The sequence below is a fragment of the Lonchura striata genome, chromosome 20 (assembly GCF_050655825.1).
Source record: "Lonchura striata isolate lonStrDom1 chromosome 20, ASM5065582v1, whole genome shotgun sequence".
Lineage (NCBI taxonomy): Eukaryota > Metazoa > Chordata > Aves > Passeriformes > Estrildidae > Lonchura > Lonchura striata.
Window position 1 is genome coordinate 2,469,021 of NC_140722.1, and position 25,043 is coordinate 2,494,063.

A 25,043-nucleotide genomic window follows, 5' to 3' on the forward strand; every position below is an offset into this window, starting at 1 on the left:
TCTGGCGTTGTTGTCCTCTCCACTGTGGCTCTGTGCAAGGGTCTCTCCCTGGCCTGTACAGGCGGAGCACAGCCAGCTCCCCAAGCAGAAGACAGAGCTGGTGAGCATGGGGAAGGTCAGGGGCCCTGTGCTGCCCATGCCTGCTCTGAGGCCATGAGTGCAAGCCTGGAAAGAGGCAATTTTTTAATGAAAACAGAGCAGAGGAGCTACGGGCAGTGAGCAATCTGGGTCAGTGTGGCAGTCTGGAGCACAAATCCAAGGACACTTAAACTTGGAGCTCCTCTCCTCTTTTCTGAAGCGACTCCCGACCAGCCCCATGCCATGATTGCAATTTCCCTTGTTCCTATTTAAAGCTTGAATCACTGCACAATATAAAAGCTGACCTCACAGCCGTCCTCTGCATTTAACTCTTGGTTTGAAGAGGAGCAGGTGAGCAGCAGTGGCAGAGGAAGGCTCAGCCTGCAGGGGTGAGATCCACCGGGTGATTTGGGCTATGGAGAGTTGCATTTGTGGCCATGCACATAACACAGGCAGCCAAGGTGTTGGAACACAGGCTCCCTCCTCGTGGGGGCCATGATGGCAGCAGGACTTGACTGTGTTTTCTGTGTCAGGTGTGGTGCAGGGCATGAACACTGAGAAGCAGAGTAGGCTATTGGAGCTTCACTCAGTTTAGTGGGTTTTGAGTCATCTTTATTTGGGCATTCTCTGGCAGGTGCAGAAACACAAATCAGGGTTATACACACAACTCACAAGCACCAGTTACCTTGTTCACTATGATATGGTAAAGTCTGGGACTAAAGTACTTGGGCAGTAGTTGCACTATTTTTTTTTTCAGCTTTTGAAAAGAAGTTTGGCTGATGGTAAATCGTCCCCTACCCTTTTCCATCCTGTGGTGTGTTCCCAATCATGAAGTGCTCTGCACCCTCAGGTGCAGTGACAAATTATTCCGCTCAGCAAGTGCTCTCCTGTCTGTTCCTTCCTTCTCCAAGGTGTTCCCCTGACCCTGACAGTGACAGCCAACAGATGATCCCAACAGTCACTTCCTCATCCAAATAACGGCTCCCTCAGTGCTGTCTGCTGGCAACTTCATTCCGTGAGGACCAGAGCAAAAGGGTCTCCAATCCCATCTGAATCTGTTTATGGCTGATTTCCCTTGATGCATTGTTCTTGTTGCAGGTCATTTGAATTGTCTGGTCCTGGGGCAACTCACTTGTAGTAGCTGCTTGTCATGACTTACCTTCTGTTTTCTGTATTTTCATTCCAGTTTTTGGAGAATTCATGTAGCCATGACATTCTGCTGCCTCCCACTCCATCTCCAGTGCAATGGCTTGCCATGTTTTTTTTTCAATCTCATTCTTTGAAGAACTGGCATTTCTCTTTTAAATTCTTTTTCTATTTAAAACCCCTTCCTTGAAGACCTTATCTTTATTGAGATACATATATGTTTATTTTTTAATAATCTTAGCGTTATTCCTTCTTCCTCTTGTTGGGTTTCATACCCATCACTTTCATCCCTGGCTGCATGAGCAGGAGTTCTGCCAGCAGGGAAAGGGAAGGGATCCTTTCCACACACATTATTCTCTGATTTTGTCTAGGCTATTGGAGGTTCACTCAAATTTAGTGGATTTTGAGTCATCTTTATTTGGGCATTCTCTGGCAGGTGCAGAAACACAAATGAGGGTTATACACCCAACTCACAAGCACCAGTTACCTTATTCACTATGAATAGGATCTAATCTTCACTAGGATCTAATCTTGAAACAAGGATTGCAATTTATCATAATACCTTCTCTCTCCCCAGTGTGTCCATCCTGAAAAAAATTTGTACTTTTTCATATTAATCTGCCAGTCATGTAGAGTCAATCTTGCTGATTGAACAATGATTTTGCTCAGTCTCAGTCTCTTGTTTATATGCTTTATTCTTGGCATATTTTCTTAAGGTAACACATACTTGTTGCACCACTGAAATTCAGAGTTTGTGCATGTGTTACCCTTTCAGCTACTCCTTTCTGCAAGTAGCAGATGAGACAGGGGGTACCCAGGTGGGGATTGCCTTCAAACTTAAAAAAATTTGATTTTAGCTGCCACAGGGGGGTAAGGGCTGTTAAATACAAAAGTCCAGAATCGTATCCATTCAGGTGGCCACGGGGTCTCAGTAACTCAGGAGGTTTGAATAGTTTAATGCACATAATTTAAAGCAGAGTTCACTTGGGCATGAGATTTCAACATTCTCTTGTGTTTCTTTCCCCCCCACACACCTCTGTTCTCCTGGCCAGGTGATAGCAATTGTGATGGATCTGTTTACAGACATGGAAATCCTGTGTGACCTGCTGGAGGCCTCAAGCAGACGGCACATCCCCGTTTACCTGATCCTGGATGAAGAGTACTTGAAGCATTTTGTGGAAATGTGCAATAAAATGGCTCTTACTCAAGACAGCTTCCCAGTAAGTTTTCAGTCACACACTGGATATGATAAACAGGTCTTGGAATTGATAAAAACAATATACCCTGTGTTCTGGTCCCTAGGACTCATCCCTTCTCCCCAGAATCTATCCCTTCTCTCCCTGTCCCAGGCTAAAAAACCAGTGCTGTTTGCTCTAGGAAACTGAGATCTGTCTGGAAGCACAGAGGAAGGCATGCAGGACCCTCCTAGTCCCATGTATTGGTGTTTTGTGCTCCTCATTTCAGTTTTCCATGCAGGGAGCCAATGGGATGCAGTGAATTGCTGAACATTTTGCTGTGCTGATGAGGAGGGAGGCCTGGAAATTTAGTTCATGTGAACCTCATCTGAACATTGCAAGGGAAGGAACACAATTCCTGCTCTAGGACATAGAATTGCAAGACTTAAATTGCTCCTAGTTCAGATCCCTGAGCTCAGTGATTTAAATTCTGCCCAGAGCTGCTACAGGGCATAAGCTGGGAGAGCAAGGGAAGAAGTGAGTCCCCTCAGATGTCCTGCTGCAAACCCCATCACTTCCTTCTGCTGAACCCACAGGTTAAAAATCTCATGTTAAGATCTGCTTTTAGGTTTTGCAATTCAGTCGTGGGTCCATGATTTGGATTTACGAAAAACCCAATTCCTGCTCAGTGGGTGCACATCACTCAGCATGTGGTGCCCAGAGCAGATATACAGTAAAAATTAATGTGATAGTGTCATAAGCTCTCTTGGGAACTTGCAGATTCAGAGATGCACCCCAGTATCCTGCTGATCCCCATTTTCACCTATCAATGGAGGTTGGTTTTTTTGTTGTCATTTGTTATTCCTGTAAGGCCAGCAGTGCTGGCTGTGCTTCTTCCCTAGGTGAGTAGGATTCCCTGGAGCACTGACTCCTTCACTCCAGCCACCAGTTTCATGGGTTTTCCATTCATTTTTGTGGTGAGCACTTGGAAATTTTACAGGTAGCTCAAAAGGGACAATGTAAAAATAATCAGATGTCTTAATTTCCCGTAATTTTTAACCTGTCTACAGAAGGGTTAATTTACAGATGCCTCTTTAGAGAAGCACTCAGTCCTCTGGTCCAGTTGAAAAGGTTGGGCTTGATGACCTTGAATGTATTTCCAACCTAAATGATTCTGTGATTCTTCCACTGTGCTGGAGAAGCTCTGTCCTGTCTTGCTTCTTACAAGCCAGACTGATTTCATCCTGACTCTTGAGATGGCAGCTCTTGGAAAACTACTCCGTGCTGGAGCAGGTTTGCTTCCATAAATAGCTTCCACACTGAAGTGACCTGGTGCATTCAGATGATTTCTATCTCTCCAAAATATATTTTATTGCTTCTTGTCCAAGAGGTGGCCATTTTTAAAATTAAAATTAGAATGAGTTTATATCTGTGGAGATGTCTATGTCTCTTTGTTATGCCTGATGTCATGTCGTGTGCTTGAGTGGGTAATTAACACTTGCCTCCCCATTCCATGACTCACTAGCAGCTCTCCATCTGAAGTGTCTCTTACACTGATGCACCTGTGCAGTCCATTACCTGCAGGCTGAATACACATCTCAGTGGAATGAGGGTACATATTTTATTCCTGCCTCCAAGTTGTGACAGGATGTGGCAGTAAATCTCCATTTTGAATAATTGGTGACAATTTGGGCTTGAATGGGGAATTTGGGGTAATTGCTCCTCCAGCATGTTCTGAAAACAACATGTGAGTCTGCTGGTGGCAAATTCCAGTGCTGAGCATCAGAAAATCCTGTGTGGATCACTGGCAATAGAGAGAACAGAAGCCTTAACTTGGAGTTTTCAAACATCTGTCTGCTGAACCTGGAGCTACGTTTGGATGGAGCAAGAGTAGTACCAGGGTGTCTTTACTGCAAGACTACAGGATTCTCATCTGGTTGGGATTTCTCAGGGTCTGGATTGACAAGAGGAAAAAGATGATAATGAACCAGATGTCAGAAGCTCACCCAGCCTTGGAAAGGATAAATGGAGTGGTGACAAATTTATGGAATTTACCTGAAGTTGTTTTATTTTCTCCAGGAAGGAGGTTTGGGAGGAGGAAGCCCCTCCCAGTGAAAACCAGTATTACTAAAACTTCACCAGTGGAAGAAAAAATCCCTGTGTTGACTGGCCACAGGATAAGGTGAAGACCTCACCAAGTATCCAGTGTTATCTTGGTCTGAATCAGCAACTTGTGTCATTTCAGAGGATCAGAGTTTAATGCAAGTTGGCAGAGACCTTAGGATGTCATCAAACCCAGCCTCCCACTCAAAACAGTGTCCACTGTTAGGTCACTTTACCTGGTCTCATCTGGCAGATCTCCAAGTGAGGAGACCACACAGTCTCTCTGGCTAAATTGTTCCAATGCACAACTGTCATTATGGGGAAAAGGTTTCTCTCTTCTCATACGTGGCAGATGAGGATATGTTCTGGGACATGAAAAGCCAACAAGTGAAAGCCACACTGTCAAAATTCTGATGCTTCAGCTCTGTACTAGCTAGAGGTTTCCATGAACTCAAGAGACCAGCACTTGGAGAAGAGATCATGGTAGGCTTCCCACTGAGACAAGCCACAAGAAGCTCAGGAAAATCCCTGGAGCAGAAAACAGGGTCCGCAGCAATATTAGGGGCAGCATCATAAATGATTGCCTCTCCCTGCTGTCCCCAGCTGCCATTGCCAATGCAAGAGAGAGCCTGGATGGGCTCTGGCCAGGAGCAGATTTGCTGCTGCTGCTGTGCAGCCCTGGAGGGTGGTGGTGCTCCTGGGTGGGCTGGGAGACCCTCCCTGCAGCGTGAGACCCGAGCGCTCCCAGCCGGCGCTGCTCCCGCAGGGATGCTCAGCTGCTCCCGCGGGCACTGACAGCAGAGGGTCCCTGCCTCGCTGCTCACCCCGCGGGGGTCTGCCCCGAGCCCGTGGGAGGAAGGCGAAGGGGGCGCGGGGCTGCAGGGCCAGCGCCGGGGGCTGGAGGGGCGCGGGAGCGCGTCCCGCGGGCAGCGCCGGCAGGCGAACCCCGCTGCTGGCGCTTGTCCCTTGCCTGTGCCTGGCCGGAGTCTGCGGAGCGGCACAGGGGCAGCGCCGCATTCCCTGAGCACCCAGCTCTGCCAGGAGCAAGTGGGCCCGACGCCGAGCCGGCTGCTGCTGGGCTTTGTCCGTGGCTGGGCTGATGCTCGGCAGGAATGAGCCGCCGACAGAGGGGTCTGCCAGGTCAAGCTCAGGTGGTGACAGCTCCTGCTGTACCACGGGTGCGACAGGTACCAGGGGAGCTGGCCTGGAGGGCAGGAAGGGATGACCTGGCAGTCCCGAGGAGGTGTAGCCTTAGGGATGTTTATTTACATGCCAGGTGTTTTGTTTGGCACTCTGTCACACAGAGCAGGTCAGTAACAGTTTCCAGTGACTGTTCTGCTCTTCTGCCTTCCTCACCTGAGGGGCAAATAACTTTTATTACAGGCAAATGCCTTGCATTATGAAAGAGGCTCCCAATGGATACCAAGAGCCATATTCCCCAGTTTATTCTGGGCAGTTGGTTTTACAAGTCAATGTTGTATCAGAGAAGTATTTGCAGTGGATCATCAGGTCTGCTTCAATTGAGTATAGCAGCTGAACATATTGATATAATTTTAAAATGTATTGATAAAAGGAATTTCTTAAAATGTAGATATTTCTCTCTCTAAGTCTTTTTTCATTGGGTGATGTTTTAATTTTAAGCCTGTAATTGTATAAAATCAGAGCAGCACACTCTATTGATTAGTATCTAGCTAGTTGTTATGCATCAAAATTTACTTAATGCAGAGCCATCAGCTAGTTGGATATCATTAATATTGTAATATTAATGATATTGAATATCATTAATAATCTGGAAGAAATTGGATAGTTTTACATACATCAGAAATGATCCATAGGCTCATAGGATTCTTCAAAGTTATTTTTCAAACTAGAATTTGCATTCAAGTGCAACTTGTTAATTTTTGCTGGTTTTTATCCTGTAGAAGCAGGCAGCGTGACAAAATATTTGTATGTAGGAACCAAGAAATACTTAATGCCTTGCTGAGTTCTACCTCTCAGTGCAGAGCATGAGCTTGAGGGAGTCCAGCAGTGGTGCACAAGGGAACATCTCAGTTCAGTTCAGTACATGACCCCTTACCAACTCTCCCTGCTTTGGTTTCAGAACATGCGCATAAGATGCCTGAGTGGAGACACGTACTACAGCAAAGCAGGCAAGAAATTTGCAGGCCAGGTTCTGGAGAAGTTTGTCCTGGTTGATTGTGACCAAGTCCTTGCTGGTACATACAGGTAAGAAAATACAGAAACTACTGTGGCAGAGACTGGTGACACTGAGGAAATATTTCTTACCAAAATACTGAATAATGTAACTCCTGGTGCTGCATGCTGGTTCAACAGCTACCTAGCATTCACTTCAGTCAGTGCTTTCACAGTTTTCCAAGCCTCCATCTTATCCACCCTCCCTGCCCTTTTCTTACCTGAAGAGCTCAAACTTTTCAGAAGTCTCTCCTCATACAGTGGCTGCTGCATCCCTCAGCCTTTTTCATTCTGTTTTTCTGCACCCTCTGTGACCTCACTGCCTCCTTCTTGAGGTGCAGAGACAAGAACTGCATGTGGCCCCCCTGATACACTTCACTGAGGTGTTCAAGAGGGGTAAAAGATGCCCAGACTCTGGTTTGTGATTGTGGCCCTTGCTGGTGGGGATAAATACTCACTGCATGTTTTAGTTGCCATGGCACTCTGAGCTGATGATGTCAGACAACTTCCTGAGCGGTTCCAGGTTCAGCATCATACAGATGATTTCCCCCTATGGATACACAACATTTTCCTTTACTGAAGTTCATCTGCCACATATTTGTCCACTTGCTCAGTGAGATTCTTCTGGATATGCTCACCTTCAGTGAAGTATCCATCCACCTGAAGGACCTGAGGATCACCTGCAAAGTGGGGAATTTCACTGCACCCTGTCCATGCCTGAGGGCATCCATGTGCTAAGTGGTTCCCTCACCAAACTCCAGCGGGTTGGTGAGCTGGGTTTGGCTTTGCCCTGTTGTCCTTTTCCAAGAGTATGTGCTTCTCCATGCTAGCAGGAAGCTTGTTCTTCACAGCAAGCTCTGCATACCCCAGGGTAGAGGGCAGCTCCAGGAGTGTGTTGGCCTCAAGCCTGTGTTCAGAGCCCTCTCTGTAAGGTGGGATCATATGGGAAACCTCTGGTGGTGCTGATACAGAGGAGTGAAGCACATCTCAGTGTCACCAGCACCGTGATGGATGTAGGAAGTCCACTGAGGTTCTCAGCTATGGCTTTGCCATTGCCCTTTTGACACCCAGGCCTCAAATGAGCCCACTGATTCCTTGACTGCCAGTTCAGCATTTGTGAACAACCTACACCCAGTCATCCTGGGGATTTTTGGTCTGTTCCCTTTCAACTCTTTTTGACCAATTGCTGCATTTTTACATAGTTACCTTTCTTGAAACTGAGCCTTGACATGCTGCATTTATTTAGTTTGCTGTCCACTAAAGAGTTAAAATTGTGTTGTGATCATTCTTACAAACAGGTTCTTCCACTTCTGCCTCTGGAAGCAAGTCTTATGCCCCATTCCAGACCACATCCTGAATCACATCTTTTCTTGTGGGTCAAACAATTTAGACTAGTTAATTCTGGCATGTAATCATTTATTGCTTCCAAAAAGTTTTTCTCCATGGTTCATCCCAGTGAAGCATTAACCTGTATGTGTACCAATGGATGAAATCTCCCCCTGTTGCTGCCCATCCTAATTTTGCAGCCCCTGTGATCTCAGTTAACATTGTTCCACACAGTTCTGATCAGAGGGTCAGGACTACTGTTCTTGTCCTGTATTTTTATTACTAGACTCTATTTAGTTTTCTACGTGCAGATCCTTCCCACAGTATTTTCACACTGTTGAACATTATATTATCCTTCACAAACAGTGCAGCTCATCAGGACAGCCTGCTCTGTGAATTTGTTGTCCTGGTGTCCTGGTTTAGGGCAAATTTGGGAGAAATACTTTTATTCTCCTTCCACCAGATCTCCTTGAACATTGCTCTCCCTCTCCCTTTCTCTCAGTTTCCATCTCTCTGTGAGCACACCCTGGACCCTGAGGCTACCAGTGTCCTCATCAGCACTGTAACTTCAAGCTGCACCTTCTGCTCTGGTCTTGACTTCATCATCTCCCAAGAGTGGAGGTCTCACCTCATCAAACTCTGGCAAAATGAATGAAAAATGGGAGTACATGGTTGAAACTGCTTGTGTCAAATATCTAAACAACATGGAGAGCAGTATCTGGTGGCATTTTTACCATACTAAGACATTTTACAAAAATTGAGTGAATCACTGTGTGGAAACACAGGATGCTAGAATCATAGAATGGGTTAGGTGGGAAAGCCCTTTAAGAGCCTTGAGTCCAGCTGTTCCCTCAGCACTGCTGAGCCCACAAGTAGCCCATGTCACATATACTTGTCTTTTAAATCCCTCTATCCATCTCCGTTGGCTGCAGGGGCAGGCATTACATAACTCATCAGGATCACTCATTTTTGGATGACTAAATCTGAGCATGTGTCAGCTGGATTGAACTGCACAGCTGGAGGAACATCTGATCTCCCTGTGGCCCAGAGACAAGGTATTGCTTAAAATGCAGGTGCAGCTCTCTGGGTCAGTTCGTCCCTGTGCTGTTAAGGTCAGGGACTGGGGGCTGTCATGTGGTCCCTTTCTACAATCTCTGCAGAGCTGAAACTGCTGGAATTCTGGAAGATAGGATTTCAGTTGAATAGAGTCTTACATCTGATTCTGTGCTGTGCCAGTAAGCACAGGATGTTCTGGACTAACAGAAACGGTCTCTTCTTGAGGAATTTGTTCACTTGTCAGAAACACTCTCACAGCAGAAAATCAGGATATCTGCTTCTGGTGTAGTGCAACCTGTATAGGAGATATTCAGATTACCATCCCTGCAGATGGAAAACCAGATGCAAAGGATGAGAAAATGGCTTTACTGAGTAAAACAAAGATCCAGGGTGGAACCAGGGGTGTCTCAGGATGATACAGGGACAAGGGTAAAAGTGTTCTTACCCAGCAGCAGGCTTTGCACTTCAGCAATGCTGTATGCAAGGATCAGAGGTTTCAGAACTCTGGGGTTTTATGTTGTATGTGCTTCTCTATGTTCGGTTTGCTATGGGACACTCTTTCCCACCATGCCTGGCCTCCATGATACCCTCTGGCAATGGGTTATGCAGTTTATGTTTTGTGTGAAGAAGTGGTCTGTGGTGTTTACAGTAGATATACTGCCAGATAATTATATTTAATGTCCCCAAATTCCCACAACCTGGGCACAGGAAATCACTGTTTCCCATTTACTTTCTTGACTGCATCCATGATTTTGTCCTTCTCCATTATAATCCCTCATGTGAACCATCTCTTCTCCAGGTGAAGTATCCTTGGCTTTTCAGTAATTTCTTGTATCCAGAGTTGGAATTTATTGACATTTAATTGTCAATCATTTTGTAACAATTCCACCCCTTACCATAGGATCCTCTTGCAGCTTCTGTTTATCCAGTTTTCTTTTGATCCACAATAATATTGTCATGAGGTCTGGCATGGACAGTTTCTACAGTTTTTTAATACTTTCCTCAACATGATGAACAGCATGGATCCCAGCACAAGTCTTGTGGGTTTCTGGTGGGTAAATGAAACCCACTGCTAGCATTTGTATCTTTAATCAACTGCTACTTGTTGGGAAGACCTACCTTTGTACGTACTCCATGATTGCTTAATTTTTCTAACAACAAAAATTGTCTTTGCTGAATGACCATGTCAAAATCTCTTTGAAAGTTCAAGTTTGATACATCAAGCACATCTGTGTGCGTGCTGCCTCCCTCAAAGATCTACAAGAGGCTTTTGAGGTATGGTTTCCTTCCATAAAAACATGCTGAGTCTTCAGCATTATAATTATGGTTATTTATGCATCTAATAATTTTACTCTCTATTTGCTTCTACCAGTCTGTTCAGTATGGAAATAGGAGTGGCTGGGTTGTAGTTTTCCAGGAGCTCTTTAAAAGGTTCAGATTTAAAACTTTTCATTCCTCTGCTACTATGTTCAATATTAAATGATAGGTTATTCCCTGGTTTATAATTTGAAAATCGCTGACTTCCAGTTTATGAAGGCTTTTTGCTTTAATATTTTCATTTAATGTACCTGTTTTTAACTATGGTGAGATTTTCTGATTATTTAAAATGTCTTTGATAGGTACATTTTCTCTGAGACTCTAACATAGCATCTTTAAACAATCTTCTTGCCGCCTCAAGCATTTAACCTATTTGATTGCTCTTTTAAATTTCTTTTTAATAGCATTCCTCACTTTCTCTTTGAAGTTAAGCATTACTGTTGTGGATTATTTTGGTCCTGAAAGAATATTTGATATGGCTAGGTCATGGTTATTTTTTGCTGAGTGGCCTTTCCAAAGAAACTCTATGAACTGGTAGTGTTATTTCTCCTTTTGTTACCTTTCTGGTTAGTTTTTCGAAAAAGTGGTCATTTATAGTGTCTAAAATGCAATTTTGGCAACTCTCCTCATTGTGGCCCCCATTCAACCTGGCAGGATCTCCATTTATCCCTCTACTTTCCGCCTTCTTAGTTTCGTAGCACCCCCTCAATGTGGCCTATTTACCATCAGCACTGGTCAGAAAGTTCTCAGTACAGACACCATGCACTTTTCCAAACACAGCTTTATTTGTTCAGATGTTCTCCAATGATTCTAATTCCTTACCCAAGTGTCACTGATTTCTATCCTGTCCTTTTACCAGAATACAGTTTTCTTGCATTTGTTTTTAAAGTGAAGTGGGTGATCCCTAACTGTGTGATCTTCTACACATCCCAGCCTTGGTCTGCAGCAATCCACGGCACCCTGCTATCCATTGGGTTACTCCAGCCTGGCAGCTCTGCAATGAGGAGATGAGCAATGAAGAAAAGGATCCAAATATGCAGAAATAGCATAACTGTCCCTCTGCTCTCCCAGGTTTTATTCATTCATACAAGAACCACATGGAGCTGTGCCAGGGCAGGTCAGGCTGGAGATCAGGGCAAGGCTCTTCCCCAGAGGTGCTGGCACTGCCCAGGCTCCCCAGGGGATGGGCACATCCCCAAACCTGCCAGAGCTCCAGGAGCGTTGGGACAGCGCTGCCAGGGGTGCCCAGGTGGGGCTGTTGGGGGGTCTGTGCAGGGATGGGGCTGGATTGCATGATCCCAGTGGGTCCATTCTAGCTCAGGATGTTCTGTAATTCTATGATTCTTTAATTTGTTCTGATAAATATATGAGCATAAATTAAATAATGCTGCCAATTGGTACACATCAAGCACATTTTTGCAGCATTTTCTAAATATGGAAGCCAAGCTCACAGCACTTATCTTAAACAAATGTAGGCAAATTAGGTTAGACCCTTGAACTCTTATGTGTATACTGATTAAATGCTTAACACTATATTTTTTCTAAATGAAGGACAAAAAAATAGATTAAGGTATCTAGGCAAAGCAATAATCTAAAATCTTAAATGTAATTAAATATATAGCTATTTAGGTTTATTCTGGTAGGGTGTTTATTTGAGCACTTAAGATATTTACTGTTTCAGCACGTGAGAAGAACCCAAGGGCCAATAGGAGCTAGAGCTAAACAGGATCTTGAACAGGAAATATAGACTAGAACCAGAGAAAAGAGCTGGTATTGTCAGCCTGAAAGGGAGTCATGTGGCTGTTTGAGTTGCCTTAGAGGAGATTAAATTTTTCTGCTGAAAATGACAGATGGTCACGGTATCGTTGTGTGTCCTGCCATGGGCACAGAGAGGAAGGAGCCCAGTGTTTGCTATAGGGAGAAACTCAAGATCTGGGGTTGAATCTGACACAGCAGATGAAACTCAAAAATGAGAGGTGAAAGTTTACAAGAGTACAAAAGCTTCCACACATGGCTTCAGGAGAAATACAACTGAAGTACAGAAGTGTTTGGCAATGGACAGATAAAGTTACATGGGTTTGAAGCTAAAGGAGTTCCAGGAAGTCTGGAATTTCTTTCAAAGAAAGGTGCTTATACTCACAGGTATCCATGGTCCAAGCAAGAGGAATGAGCTTTGAAGAGGGATTTTTAGATCTAGCTGGATGAGGACTCACCTCAGGAAAGAAATTCTAATGAAGCAGGAAGGGAGTGTGTAAGGAGTGGGAAGCACAGTGCATCAGCAAGGGAACCCCAGTGACACATGCAGCAATGCAGTGACATTGCCAGATGAGTGATGTACAGCCTGGCTGGGCACACTGAAGCAGGGAGGAGCAAGTCCTCGGGTGTGTAAATAAAAAGTGAATCCAGGAGAAAGAGACAAGGTCTGCTGCTGGAAGGATGAATAAGAAATAAGAGATAACAGACATGGGTGCCCAATTAGTTGAGTACATTACACTGGTTTTGATCAAAACGAAGATGAAAATAAAGGAATGGAAATTATTTCAGGTGTGTTGGGTGCAAGCTAAAAGAGCTTGCTGCAATAAAGGCAGGTTGTTGTTACCTTATCAAAGAAAATGTCACTTGAAATGAAAGGTCTAGTAATGAGTGTTATGTGGTACATGAGCAAAAAGAAAACAAAGAAGTTTGTGTTGACATATGGAAAGAAAAGAATGGCTTTGTGACAGCCCAAGTGACAGAAGAGCAATAAAAATAAGTTTGAGAAACTGTTGAAAGAAGAAAAAAAAATCTTTTGCTGCAGATTGGTATCTCGTGTGTTGGAAAGAGCTGAAGCAGGGAGGCTGAATGTGGAGATGCGGAGTCACCTTTTCAAACAGCTGAGGAAAGGCAAAGGCCACCGTGACCCCAAAGCAGAGCTGTACAGGGGCACGCAGGGAACTAATCCGGGTGTCGAAAATGCTGCTGAGACGGAGATTTGTGGAACACCGCAGGTGCTCTTCCCGGCGGAGCCCCAGGGCAGGGGCGCTGCGAGGACCGGGCGCTGTCCCCCGCCGCCCGGAGCTGATGCTGCACCTCCATCTCCCGGCCAAGGGCTGAGCTGCACTCCCGGAGAGTGAAAGCAGGGCAGGGACGGGATCCTGTCCTACAGCCATCCTCTCCCAGACTCCTTCGTGACCCAGGGGGGACTAGAACGGCTGTGGGCAGCAGTTTGCTATAGGGAAAAATAATGTCAGGAAAGCCCTACCGCTCTCAGAAGCTCTTATGATCTTTTAGCATCCAGGGTGGCCTGCAGCAGGAGGAGACCCAAAGCCCACGTGGGTGTTGTGTTGTGCAAGGCAGTACCTCTTCCTGTCTGTATTAGATTTTTAACCTGTGAACTTCATCCAGTGCCTCATTTTTATACCAGAAATCATTCCCTGGCTATGCCAGTCAGGGAAGAAAAGATCTTTATCAGTTTGTAGCGATGGCAATAGCCATGGCTGGCAAGACCACATTGTCCTATCCTGGAAACCTGTGCTGTGGCAAGGGGATTTGGATGATTCCTTCCAGGTCTTGTCACGACCCAGAGTGAGCAGGACCCCATTGGATCAGCATGGGAAACTGGGACAAAGGAATGCCCAAACTGGGGCAAGAGGCATCAGTGGAGCCAGGAAGTGCCCTGGGACAGATGCCTTTGACAATGTCGAACCATGAAATCTCCCCTGTCTGGACTACTGGATTTCTTCAAAGAACTCTCAGGGCTTTTTGAGAGATAACATTCCTTTGCCAAAGCTGCCTTTCCTATTATCTCCTATTTCCTATATGGACATTAATTGTATTCTTTAGAAGAGTCTCTACTAATTTGTGTATATACACAACTTATGTCTACCTAATTTGTGAGACTTAATTGTCTAGAACATTAAAAACATTATATCACATTAGCATCCTGCCGCTCTCCTGATAGCCAGAGCCCTTTCAAGTGGGAGACAGCACATCCTGGTAAGGATCTAAGCTATTTAATCCTGGCATTCCCTGGATGCTCTTATGTTGATGATCCCTGCTCCTGCCCAGTCACTGATATTTGCTCTGTTGATGTTTCCTAATCTCATCTACAGAGACCTCTACAGAAGACTGATTCTCCCTTGTATTCTGTGTAAAGAGGGCTCAGGGCAGCCCAAACTCCTGTACAATAAAGGGATGCAGAGGAATTATCTGAATGCTCCTGTTGCACATGGGCCATGTGCCTCAAAAAGAGCTGCATATTTCTTCTTTCCCCTTTTGTATGACCCAACCTTTTTCAAAGATGGTCTCTCTGGGCTTTGGAGCTTCTTCTCTGTCATTTACCCATCCCAGGTAGTTTCTGCTTTGGCTTTTTCACCCTAATATCTCTGTGAAGGGATGCATTTGCTTTGAGCCTCCAGCATGGTATTTCTGATTACTCTTCATGCCACCCACAAAGATATTTTTGGTTTTTTACTACTTCTGCATTCTTATTTAATTTATCTGGTATGATATGAAGCAGCAGAGTATTTTTTCCATATTATGTTTCTGTTTGTGGTGTGATTGCTGAGTGTAAACATACCAAACATCAGTCTGACTTAAAACAATTGCAGAGTGCTCAGAGACTGGTCAGGAGGTGGGTTTCCTATAGAAATTCCCAAATAGCTTTCTTGTGAGCTAAACATTGATGAGGTCCCAAAACACAGTGCCAGTATCTTGTCCTGAAATGACATTTATTTGAGAATGTAATCTTCCATGACAATTGCTCTCCTGGAGCTCCTGTCATTTTACCCTGCTCTTCAGAATCAGCGTCTTGCTTTAGCAGCAAACACAGCTCTCAGCTGGTACTGCCACCTTTGAAAATTCTGGTTTATTTGACACATTTAGTGCGCTGATCTGGTCTGACTACAGTAAGAATACAAAATCAGCTGATGACTGGGATAACCAGGAGCCTGGGGATCCCACTCTGAAGAGGAACTTCCCTGCTTAATCAGGAAAAGGAAGATTAGGAGAATATGGTTACAATCTGTAGCTATACTGGGGAAGAGCTAATTAGGTTACAGTTTAGGCACAAACAAGAGGTAGGGTTAAACACATAAGGAAAATTTGCAGAGTTGCTATTAATGGAAGTTCTTCCCCAGCTAAGGCAAAACCAGTTTGGTTTTAAGGTAGAATATGACGAGCTCCCAGAAAAGATCCCAAAAACACTTAACTGTGAGGGCAGGGACTGGACTTGTTGAGCCAAGAATCAGCTTCTATTGAATTTGGGAATCCCACAGCAATACCAATAGCAAACATCACCAGCCTACCTGTCCTGAGGTATTCCTGTGGATTCTGGACACCTCCACTCTTCAAGGCAGTTCCTTATTTCCTGCCTGCCCAAGCAGCTCCAACAAGCCCATCACGGATGTCAGGACATGAGAACACAGCTCCTGCCAAAGTGAGAGAAGAGCAGGGGACCCCGAGCAGAAATCAAACAATCACTTTAGGGTTGTTCTTTCGTACTTATTGATGAGCACTTTCATCTCCATGAGCAATCTCCCACCTGCCTACTTAGAGAAAGTTGTAACAACACAAATAGGGTAGCACTCCATCACTGGAATGTGAAAATCCATGCTAGGCATTTTGGCACTCTGTGAACTGAAGTTAACATGTGTTTTGTTTCTTTTCCTGTAGTTTCACCTGGCTTTGCAGCCAAGTCCACACTGGCCTGGTGACCCACTTCCGCGGGCAAATTGTTGCAGAGTTTGAGAAGGAATTCCGGTACTTGTACGCAGAGTCCAGAGCAGTGACCAGCTTCTGTGTGCCAGATCCCAGGACATGTCTCTCTTCCTGGAATACCTCAAAAGTTGACAACTGTCTTCTAAAACCCACTCAGGGGAATGATACTGAGACCCTGAGCCCCTCCAGCAGCCTTTCCAATGCGAGCATCAGGAGCATAAAAGTGTCTCCCTTCATGAAAAACTCCAGCTGCAGTGCACACCAGGAAAAGCAAGATTCCAGCTCTGATTCTGGCAATAAGAAGGAGAAGGAGGACACATTCCTGAAGCCCACTTGCCCTAAACAGCAAGAAGAACCACCAGACTCAGCGAACAGTCCTCCAAATAAACCCACCCCAGCCTTGAATCCCAAATCAAACCTCATAACAGCAAGGACATTCCTGCACCTGGAGACTTCCTCCAATAAACCTGGTAACCAGGGGGACACTAAGGCCAACAGCAGCCACTGCTCCCCGCCGAGAGTGGGGCAGCTGCTGCAGTCCCTGTCAGAGGGCACCAGTAGCAATGGGTCCAGCTTGAAGCAGAGAGCTCCTGTGGCCACTTCTGGGGTGCTGCCAGCTGAAAATGAGAATGTGTTTTATGGGGTGGAAAAGAGACAAAGCCCTGAACATGGCCATTTTGACCTTTTCTCCCCATACAATCACCTCAAACGGGATAAAAAGTCTGTAGTGCCTTGCTATGACAAGTTCCCAGAGGATGTGCTGCTGGAAAAGAACAGTGCGTACGGGGCGGAGAAGAGAATGACTCTGGGGCACAGCAAGCTGGACCTGATCACCAAGTACAACAAATTGAAATCCAAACATATACACAGTCGGTTCGAACTCTGACCTGGGCCTCAAGCTGGCCTCTGCTCTGATTTTTCAGGGGTTGTTTTCCCTGCCAATCATCATGCTTGGGGCTTGGAATCAAAACATTAGTCTTGTTCCCGTTAAAAGGTGTCTAATCTATGTACATGACTGATTCAGATGAGATTAGCAACTGCAGCTCAAATTTTCAAATACATGATTGTGGCAGGAGGGAGAAAAGCACATAAATATCATCCACATTCCTTTTGCACATTTGGGAAAGAACCATTTCCCCTTAAACTTACAGCAAAGCCATTGCTACACCTGGAATATGGCCACTAAGGTCTTCAGGGTGAGCCCTGGTTCTCTCCATGCTGAGCAATTCCTCTCCCTGCAGCCATATGGTGCAAATGAAATGGGCAAAGGCAGGGGGGTGTGAAAAATAAAGGAGTTGTTCTGCTGGAAAAAACTGTGTTGGGTCCTGGTGGAGGGGGTGAGCACTGAGTGTGGCCAGCACCCCGCCGTGCTGAGCCATGCCAGGCCAGGAGGGGACAGGGACATGTCTGGGCACACGTTTGGCATCTGCGGACAGCTGACATTGTCACATCGGTGGGTGTCAGCACACGGATGGGGGCTGCTCCGGGGCACACCTGAACACTGGTGGCAGCTGACACAGGTGACCTCTATACGGGAGCAGCTGGGTTGTGGGCGGCCTGCCACCTGACATGTCCGCTGTCCTACACCGCGACGGAGCAGGCAGGGGTGTCCAGGCATGGCTCTTTTTGGGACAGGGACAGCACCTGGGGAGCACCAGGACATGGGCTGGGGCTGTACACAAATGGGGGGGCCCACAGTGGCCAGGGACAGCACACTGGCACCGGGACAGAGACAGGGATGGACACCAGGGACAAGGACAGCGATGCCGCACCTGGGCCCGCGGCGGCCTCTCCGGGCTGTGGGGACACCCGGGCCGGCCCAGCCGCGGGTGGGATCCGGGCACACGGGGACGAGCTGTGTCCCACAGGGCCCGGGCTGGCGAGCGGTGCCTGGGGCGGCGCTGCCGCCGCGGCCGGTCCCGCTCGCTCGGCCGGGCCGGGGCCGGTCCCGCTCGCTCGGCCCGGGCCGGGGCGCTCTCACCTCCCGGCCGCTAGGCGCCGCTGTGTCCAACGAGGGCGGCCGGTGCCGCTCTGCCCCGCCGGAAGCGGAAGTTGCGCCGCCTCGTGGTTCCGGGGGAGGCGTTCGGAGCTGCTGCGGCCCGTTCCCGTTCCCGTTCCCGTTCCCGCTCCCGCTCCCGCTTCCGCTTCCGCTTCAGCTCTTTCCCGGCCCCGACCCCGACCCCGCCCAGTTCCCGTTCTCAGCCCAATCTTGGTCCCATTCCAGCTTCTTTCCCGGACGCAGCTCCGTTCCGTTCCCGTCCCGGCCCCCTTCTTAGTCCCGTTCCCGGCTCCATTCCCGTTGCCGTTTCCAGCCCCTTTCCCATTCCCGGTCCCGCTCGCATTCCCGTTCCTGCCATGGCGGTCCGCGCCAGCTTCGAGAACAACAACGAGCTGGGCTGTTTCGCCAAGCTCACCAACGCCTATTGCCTCGTGGCCATCGGCGGCTCCGAGAACTTTTACAGGTGAGCGGGGCCCGCCCGGCCCGGCCCGGCCCGGCCCGCGGCCCCGCGGGGCCCTGACGCGGCGCTTTCTCCTTGCAGCGTGTTCGAGGGGGAGCTCTTCGGGACCATCCCGGTGGTTCACGCCTCCATCGCCGGCTGCCGCATCATCGGCAGGATGTGTGTGGGTACGTGAGCCGGAGGGAGCCTCGGGGGAACGGGGAAAGGTCGCGGCTGGGTCGGGGCTGAGTGGGGCCGGGGAGCCCGTGGGGCAGCGCCCCTGGCGCTCCAGGGTTGGTTTAATGCCTCGAGTGTGTGAGGAGGAGGAAGGATGACCTCAAAGGCCTTTTCCAACCTGGCTGATGCTGTGAAGGACGTAGGGAAACAGAGACTCGCCCAGGAGCCGGGGTGCGGGAGTGTCGGCTCTTGGGGCCAGGGAAGCTCGGCTGCTCCTCGGTGCCCAGGGAGGGGGAGGCACTGCCGAATGGGAAAGTCAGGGAAAAGCCTTTCACGTGTCTCTTCCTGGTGAGACACCTTAGGTCAGACCAGCTTCTTGCTTATTTGTTTCTGCTGCCACAGTCACACAACAGTAGCACTGGGCCTTTTGTAGGGCAGATGGCATCTGCACAGAGAGTTCCTTGTTAAGAATCCCACTGAGAGCCTCGAGCCTCCTTTAGTCCTGTTGGAAGAGAGAAGGGAGTAAAGATAGTGCCCATACTGAGGGCATACTGATAGTGCCCATCTTTTTCTGAGGTGCTGGTTATTTTTACATCTCCTGGGCAAAATTCTGGGCTTGGAAGAAATGCACAGAGCAAGAGCAGCTCAAGCCATGTGTGAACAGCAGGGAAGTGCTAACACACCCTGTGGAGACATGATTTTCATTCTGTTCTATTTCCTTTTGTCATTTTAGGGAACAGACACGGGCTGCTGGTCCCGAGCAGCACGACAGACCAAGAGCTGCAGCACATCCGCAACAGCCTCCCGGATTCTGTGCGCATCCAGCGCGTGGAGGAGCGGCTGTCGGCCCTGGGCAACGTCACCACCTGCAATGACTACGTGGCTCTGGTCCACCCGGATCTGGACAGGGTACAGGGCTCCAGGATGCTTTCACATGCAGAGTGGGGCTGGGAAACGCTGCCCAGGCTGAGGCTGCAGCGGTGGTGAATGTGCTTTGGAGAAGGGAAGGAGTTGGGGGGGGTCCTGTGTAACGTGGGACAGGACAAGGGGGCACTGACAGAGGGCAGGGCTAGATGGGATATTGGAAAGAAACTCTTCTCTGACAGGGTGGTGAGGCCCTGGTACAGGTTGCCTAGAAAAGCTCCAAGCCCCATCTCTGGAAGTGTCCAAGGCCAAGTTGGAGAGGGCTTGGAGCAACCTGGTCTGGTGGAAGGTGTCCTTGCCTGTGGCAGGGGATGGAATGAGAGGAGTTTTAAGGTCCCTCCAACCCAAAGTATTCTGTGAATCAGTGATCATTGGGTGCAGTTTGCTTTGGGTGCATAAAATTGGGTGAATTAGAGTGTGCAGGGGTGTAATAAATAGCGTAAGGAGGAGTGCAGTGAGGGCCACAGGAGGAGTTACAAGCTACATCTGAGTGAGCCAGAGCATGTTATAGCTGAAAGAGACCATGGATGTGCATCATTACAGGGGCCTGAAAGAAAAAAAGAGGGTTCTTGTATGAGAGTTTAAAATAAGGGCAAAGGAGACAACATCACTCCTATTTTATATCTGAGAACAGGTACCTTAACACCATTGAGAGAGATGTGTTGTGTGGCTGCAGGCCCTGACAGTGTTTGCTTCCAGTTTGTGCTAAAGGTGATAAAGGAATGAGACTTGGTGGCAGGAGTGCAAAGGGAAAAATAAGGGAATGGGAGAAGGCTTTGCACTATATGTTTTTAAAAAGTGTAAAAAGTAAAGGAAGATGGCCAGAGAGAGAGAAATGGAAATAATTCACAGTGAAATCTGGAGAAGGAAGGAGGTTGTTAGAGTTATGAGGAGCATAAGACCATTTTGTCCCAGTGGTTTGTGAGCGAAGAGGACTCCTGAGAATTGATACAAGCAATGTACTGCCAACAGAGAGGAGGGATTTGGGCATTTCTCAGCAGAGGCATGAGGTTGTGTTTATAGTGACACAGGAAGTTGGGAACATGGATGTGGAGCTTGGCTGTGTGTGTTAGCGTGGCTAGGTTGCAATGGGCTGTGCAGCATGGGAGGCTCCCAGCAGAGGGCTGTGTGCAGGAATAGCTTGACTTCCTACTCCACAGTACTGTTTGGGTGAAGGCTTTATCCTTCTTCAATTTGCAGGAGACAGAAGAGATCCTGGCAGATGTGCTGAAAGTGGAGGTGTTCAGACAAACAGTAGCAGACCAGGTGCTGGTTGGAAGTTACTGTGTTTTTAGTAACCAAGGAGGAATTGTGCACCCCAAAACTTCAATCGATGACCAGGATGAGCTGTCTTCTTTGCTGCAGGTCCCACTTGTGGTAAGGCATTTGTGGAGTGTTTGCTCCTCCCATTCCCTCCCAACTCAGGGGCAGTGTTTTTCCAACTCAGGGGTTCCCAGATACTGTTTTTCTGTGAAGTGATTTTGAATGGGAGATAAGGAGAAGACTTGAACCAAGTCTTCCAGACAGTTTCCTGTCTTTTCTGAGTCTGGATAAGCTGCTCAGTGGTTTTACTTGCCTTCTTAAATATTGCTCTGCTGGGATTATGCACATTGTTCAGATACAGAATGTGAGGCTGTTTGTAGTTTGGCTGAAGCCGGTGTTTAAAAAGATGAAGTAAGAAATTCCTGTGCCTGCTCAGCTGGATGTGTGAATGCTGTTATTCTTCCTGCTCATCGGATTCTCTGTCACTGAATGCCACACCAGTTTCTCAGCAGAGAGTAAAGGCTGTTCATTAATCATTTTATCTGACACCTTCAGAACTTTGCTGGTGGCAGAGTTACTCTCTTCAGCAGCGTGGGGAGCTGTGCCAGGGCAGTGTGGGGAGCTGTGCCAGGGCAGTGTGGGGAGCTGTGCCTGGGGAGCTGTGCCGGGGCAGCGTGGGGAGCTGTGCCAGGGCAGTGTGGGGAGCTGTGCCAGGGCAGTGTGGGGAGCTGTGCCAGGGCAATGTGGGGAGCTGTGCCTGGGGAGCTGTGCCAGGGCAGTGTGGGGAGCTGTGCCAGGGCAGCGTGGGGAGCTGTGCCAGGGCAGTGTGGGGAGCTGTGCCTGGGGAGCTGTGCCAGGGCAGTGTGGGGAGCTGTGCCAGGGCAGCGTGGGGAGCTGTGCCAGGGCAGCGTGGGGAGCTGTGCCAGGGCAGTGTGGGGAGCTGTGCCAGCTCCTGCTCACGGCCGCTGTGTCCGGCAGGCGGGGACGGTGAACCGCGGCAGCGAGGTGATCGCAGCGGGGATGGTGGTCAACGACTGGTGCGCCTTCTGCGGGCTGGACACCACCAGCACCGAGCTCTCTGTCATCGAGAGCATCTTCAGGCTCAACGAGGCTCAGCCAAGCACCATTGCCACCAACATGAGGGATTCCCTGATTGACAGGTAGGGAGGATCCACCTCTGGGCAGAATCGTGGTCAGAACAGGCAAGATTTTATTATAAAAGCAGCTGGTTTCACAGTTATCTATCTGCTTTAATTATAATTTTTTCACTTCTCCCCTTTTGTTGGTTATTGGCAGTAGTTACTCATTGGGTTATGGAATATTCTGTTGTAGTGAGAGTCCTTTTTGTGAGAACTAACATCTGCCTCAGATTTCAGTGTCAGATCTTTCCTAACTGTTCAGTGCTCAGCTATAGCATGAATGGTTTTTTTAAAAACAAATCTTGTTTGAGAAGTTAAAATAGCAGTGACTTTGTCATCTTGGCTTTAGATCACTGTAGTTATTCAACTGTTATTTCAAATGCTTGCTATAACCATTTCTGGAGCCAAAAAGACTGTGGAACTTGTCAGGTGCTGCTGCCATAAACCTCTTACATTTAAAACTGCTAATTTGAATTTTTTTTAAGCCTTTTTGTTAAAGGCTTTGTTCAAGTTACTTTTTAATGTGAGGCAGGTGTTGTTTTCTATCTGGAGTGATAATGATATGGGACCTTCCCCATTCATTAATGTGTGTAAATGTTTTTCATAAGCAAAAGTTTTTACATTTAGGCATAAACATAGATGAATGTCGTGTGGGAACTGATTTTGGGCCTTGAGTTACAATCCTGAGCACAACTGATGTGGTGTTGAAAGTGCGTTCCTGAACTTCCTGAGCATTGTAACTTGATTGCTGAGTTCTCAGCCACAATCAGGGAATTGTTTATGTCATAAGGAGTTCCTTCAGTGGAAAGCACTTTAAATTATTCTTTGCTCTGTTACAGTTTGGGTACAAAGTCTTGATGTCTCTGAACATATCAGACCTGTAATTAAACCTGCTCTGAGCTGTAGACCATTACCTGGGCCAGGCTGAATGTGCATTTTGCCTTTGCCAGCCTGAGAGGTTTGATCCTGTGGCTGGCTGTTCATAAGTCCTTTCCTAGGAAGGGAAATTTCTTCTGCGCCTTTGTAGTGGGAAAGTGAGAGCTGACTGAAACTGGTATTTTGAAATGCCTTCTGCATTCTGACATAACTAAACCTTCTTTCTGTTTTGTCTTTTAGCCTGACATGAGCAGTGTTGGTTCCTACTTCCCAGAAAGCTCCTAAGGAGTGAAGTGTTGAGCTGCACTTTGGATCACAGACATCCAGACCTTCTGATGATGTTTCTACAGGCCTGGCCCAAAGGAGAGGCTACAAAACTAAATTTTTGTCATCTTTTGTAAACTGTTACCACAAAAACTGACAAATAACATGCATAAGATACAAATAAGGAATGCTCTCTATCCTGTTTCTCAGTTCTTCAGCTCTGCTTTCTGGTTTTGTGATGCCAACTGAGTCTCTCAAATTCCCCCACACTATTTACTCTTGTGGCTCTTGGGTGTTGATCACTAGAGATTATTTTGCCTTAAGTCTTGCACCAGTGTGTGCTGCACAGCAGTTTGTTTTGGCATTACATGTGCTGCCCTCTTTCCACACTCCTGCTTGAGTGGTGTTTCTGCTCTAGGTACATGTAAGACCCCTTTGTATCTCCAGCACCAAAAATACAGTAGTTTACTTGCCACAAAATTCAAAAATCATCACCTGCTCTTTTGCCCTGACTTGCAGCTGTTCCCATGGGATGGTGATTCTGAAGTGATTAGCTTGGATGAAAACTGGAGTGTCAATCCAAGGACTTTTAACAGTAACAATGTGGGAGTCCTTGGACCAATGTTTGACCTGGTGTCACCTGTGCTGCTTCTGAGGCACCTGCAGGAGAGGGCTCAAAAGGCACACTTGCCAGTTGGCTTAATTTGTCCTGCAGGTGTTCACCTCCTACAATGGGAAGCTCTTAGAAATCAGCAAATCCCAATAGATTTGGACCACCTTATCTGGAGTTACCTTGGAGACAAAGGTTAAATAGCACGGTTTTAAGCAGTCAGTCAAAAGCTACAGATTTGGGAGCTTCCTCATGAAGAGCTCTGTCTGTGCCAGATGAAAGCAGCTGTAGGTGCTACTTTCAGGCAGAAGATTGTAATTTCTTTCTACACAGCTGTTGCTCAGTGATATCTCATTTCAGTTGCTTTCCTGCTTGCCCATTAAGGATGTACTGAAGGCATAGAAGTGCCTGCATTTCCCATCCTGAGGGTAAGAGGAAGCTCTTGCTTGTCTCCACACAGTTGCCTTTGCTCTCAGCTGAGTTCTCTTGGGGAATGATGACCTGTGGGCTGTATGGGCAGAACTCTTTTCAGCCCAGGTGCTTTGAGCTTTGTAGAAAATTGAGTAAATTTCCATTTTTGTTTTACTGTCTGCATGTTCAGGGAAGGCTTTGTAAGATTTGGCTGATAAAAGGTTACTCCTTCAAAATAAAGATTGCCATGATTGTCTGTGATCAGATATCAAACCTTTAATATGCACCACCTGTCTTGGCTCCAGGTCTTCTCTCAGCCTCTCTCAGTATTTAGAGTGAGAAGCTGCTTCCCCTTGGCTACCTCACAGGGCTTAGCTCTTGGGTGGAACAAATGTGATACCTGTTTTAAATGTGGGTCTGTGGGTGTCCTGAGCTAGTGAGATGGACCTGTGTACAAGGAAAACAAACTATAATAAAGATGAATTTAGAAACATGTATCATGAGAGAGGATAAACGTGTTAAATAGCAAGTTAAGTGGCAGAAGATCTGTGCAGCTCTTTAAATTTAGAGTCCACAGGGATAGGGAGAAGGTCTCTTGTACTGTTGTATTTTCAAAAGGCATTTAGCAGGATTTTGTGCCCAGAAAATCTGTTGGAAGTTGCTCAAAGGCATTTGGGGACCCTGGAGGAGTGATTCCATGGAATGAGGAAAGCACTCTTGTTTGGTTTAGGAAAGTCCATGGATTGGGGCAGGGAATTTCTGCCATACTGACTGACTAGTGAGGATGAGGACTGGATAGAAGGGGAAACTCAGTGCAGCTGAGTGTGAAGTGAAGCACATTGTGGTTAAG

At 47.2% G+C, this 25,043-nt stretch overlaps 2 protein-coding genes and 1 long non-coding RNA gene across 4 annotated transcripts in view; 2 read left to right on the forward strand and 1 right to left on the reverse strand.

The window, feature by feature from the left end:
* The window catches only part of SACK1C (scaffolding CK1 anchoring protein C), a 29,702-nt gene extending 12,298 nt beyond the window's left edge, over positions 1-17,404 (forward strand). Inside the window, exons 3-5 of the mRNA XM_085557919.1 lie at positions 2,277-2,444; positions 6,604-6,728; positions 16,047-17,404. Of these exons, the coding sequence (XP_085414045.1) occupies positions 2,277-2,444; positions 6,604-6,728; positions 16,047-16,977 (1,224 nt within the window). The 3' untranslated portion in view covers positions 16,978-17,404. The remainder of the gene's footprint in view (positions 1-2,276; positions 2,445-6,603; positions 6,729-16,046) is intronic.
* On the reverse strand, positions 11,158-18,150 carry LOC116184355 (uncharacterized). Its single transcript, XR_014949618.1, has 4 exons — positions 18,073-18,150; positions 15,680-15,802; positions 13,256-13,602; positions 11,158-11,388 (listed from the first exon to the last, which is right to left on the reverse strand). It is a non-coding gene; the product is annotated as an uncharacterized LOC116184355 (long non-coding RNA).
* A 7-nt stretch (positions 18,151-18,157) lies between these two features.
* Positions 18,158-24,454, forward strand: EIF6 (eukaryotic translation initiation factor 6). 2 transcript variants are annotated; one of them, XM_021546292.4, is made up of 7 exons: positions 18,158-18,208; positions 18,239-18,553; positions 18,632-18,717; positions 19,440-19,615; positions 20,831-21,007; positions 21,872-22,053; positions 23,149-24,454. In XM_021546292.4, the coding sequence occupies exons 2-7, from the start codon at positions 18,447-18,449 to the stop codon at positions 23,156-23,158; spliced, it is 738 nt and encodes a 245-aa protein (XP_021401967.1). In that variant the 5' UTR covers positions 18,158-18,208; positions 18,239-18,446; the 3' UTR covers positions 23,159-24,454. The 2 variants fall into 2 exon arrangements, with proteins under 2 accessions (XP_021401967.1, XP_085414050.1); XM_085557924.1 differs by lacking the exon at positions 20,831-21,007 and having other exon boundaries at positions 18,158-18,553.
* The last annotated feature ends 589 nt before the right edge of the window (positions 24,455-25,043 follow it).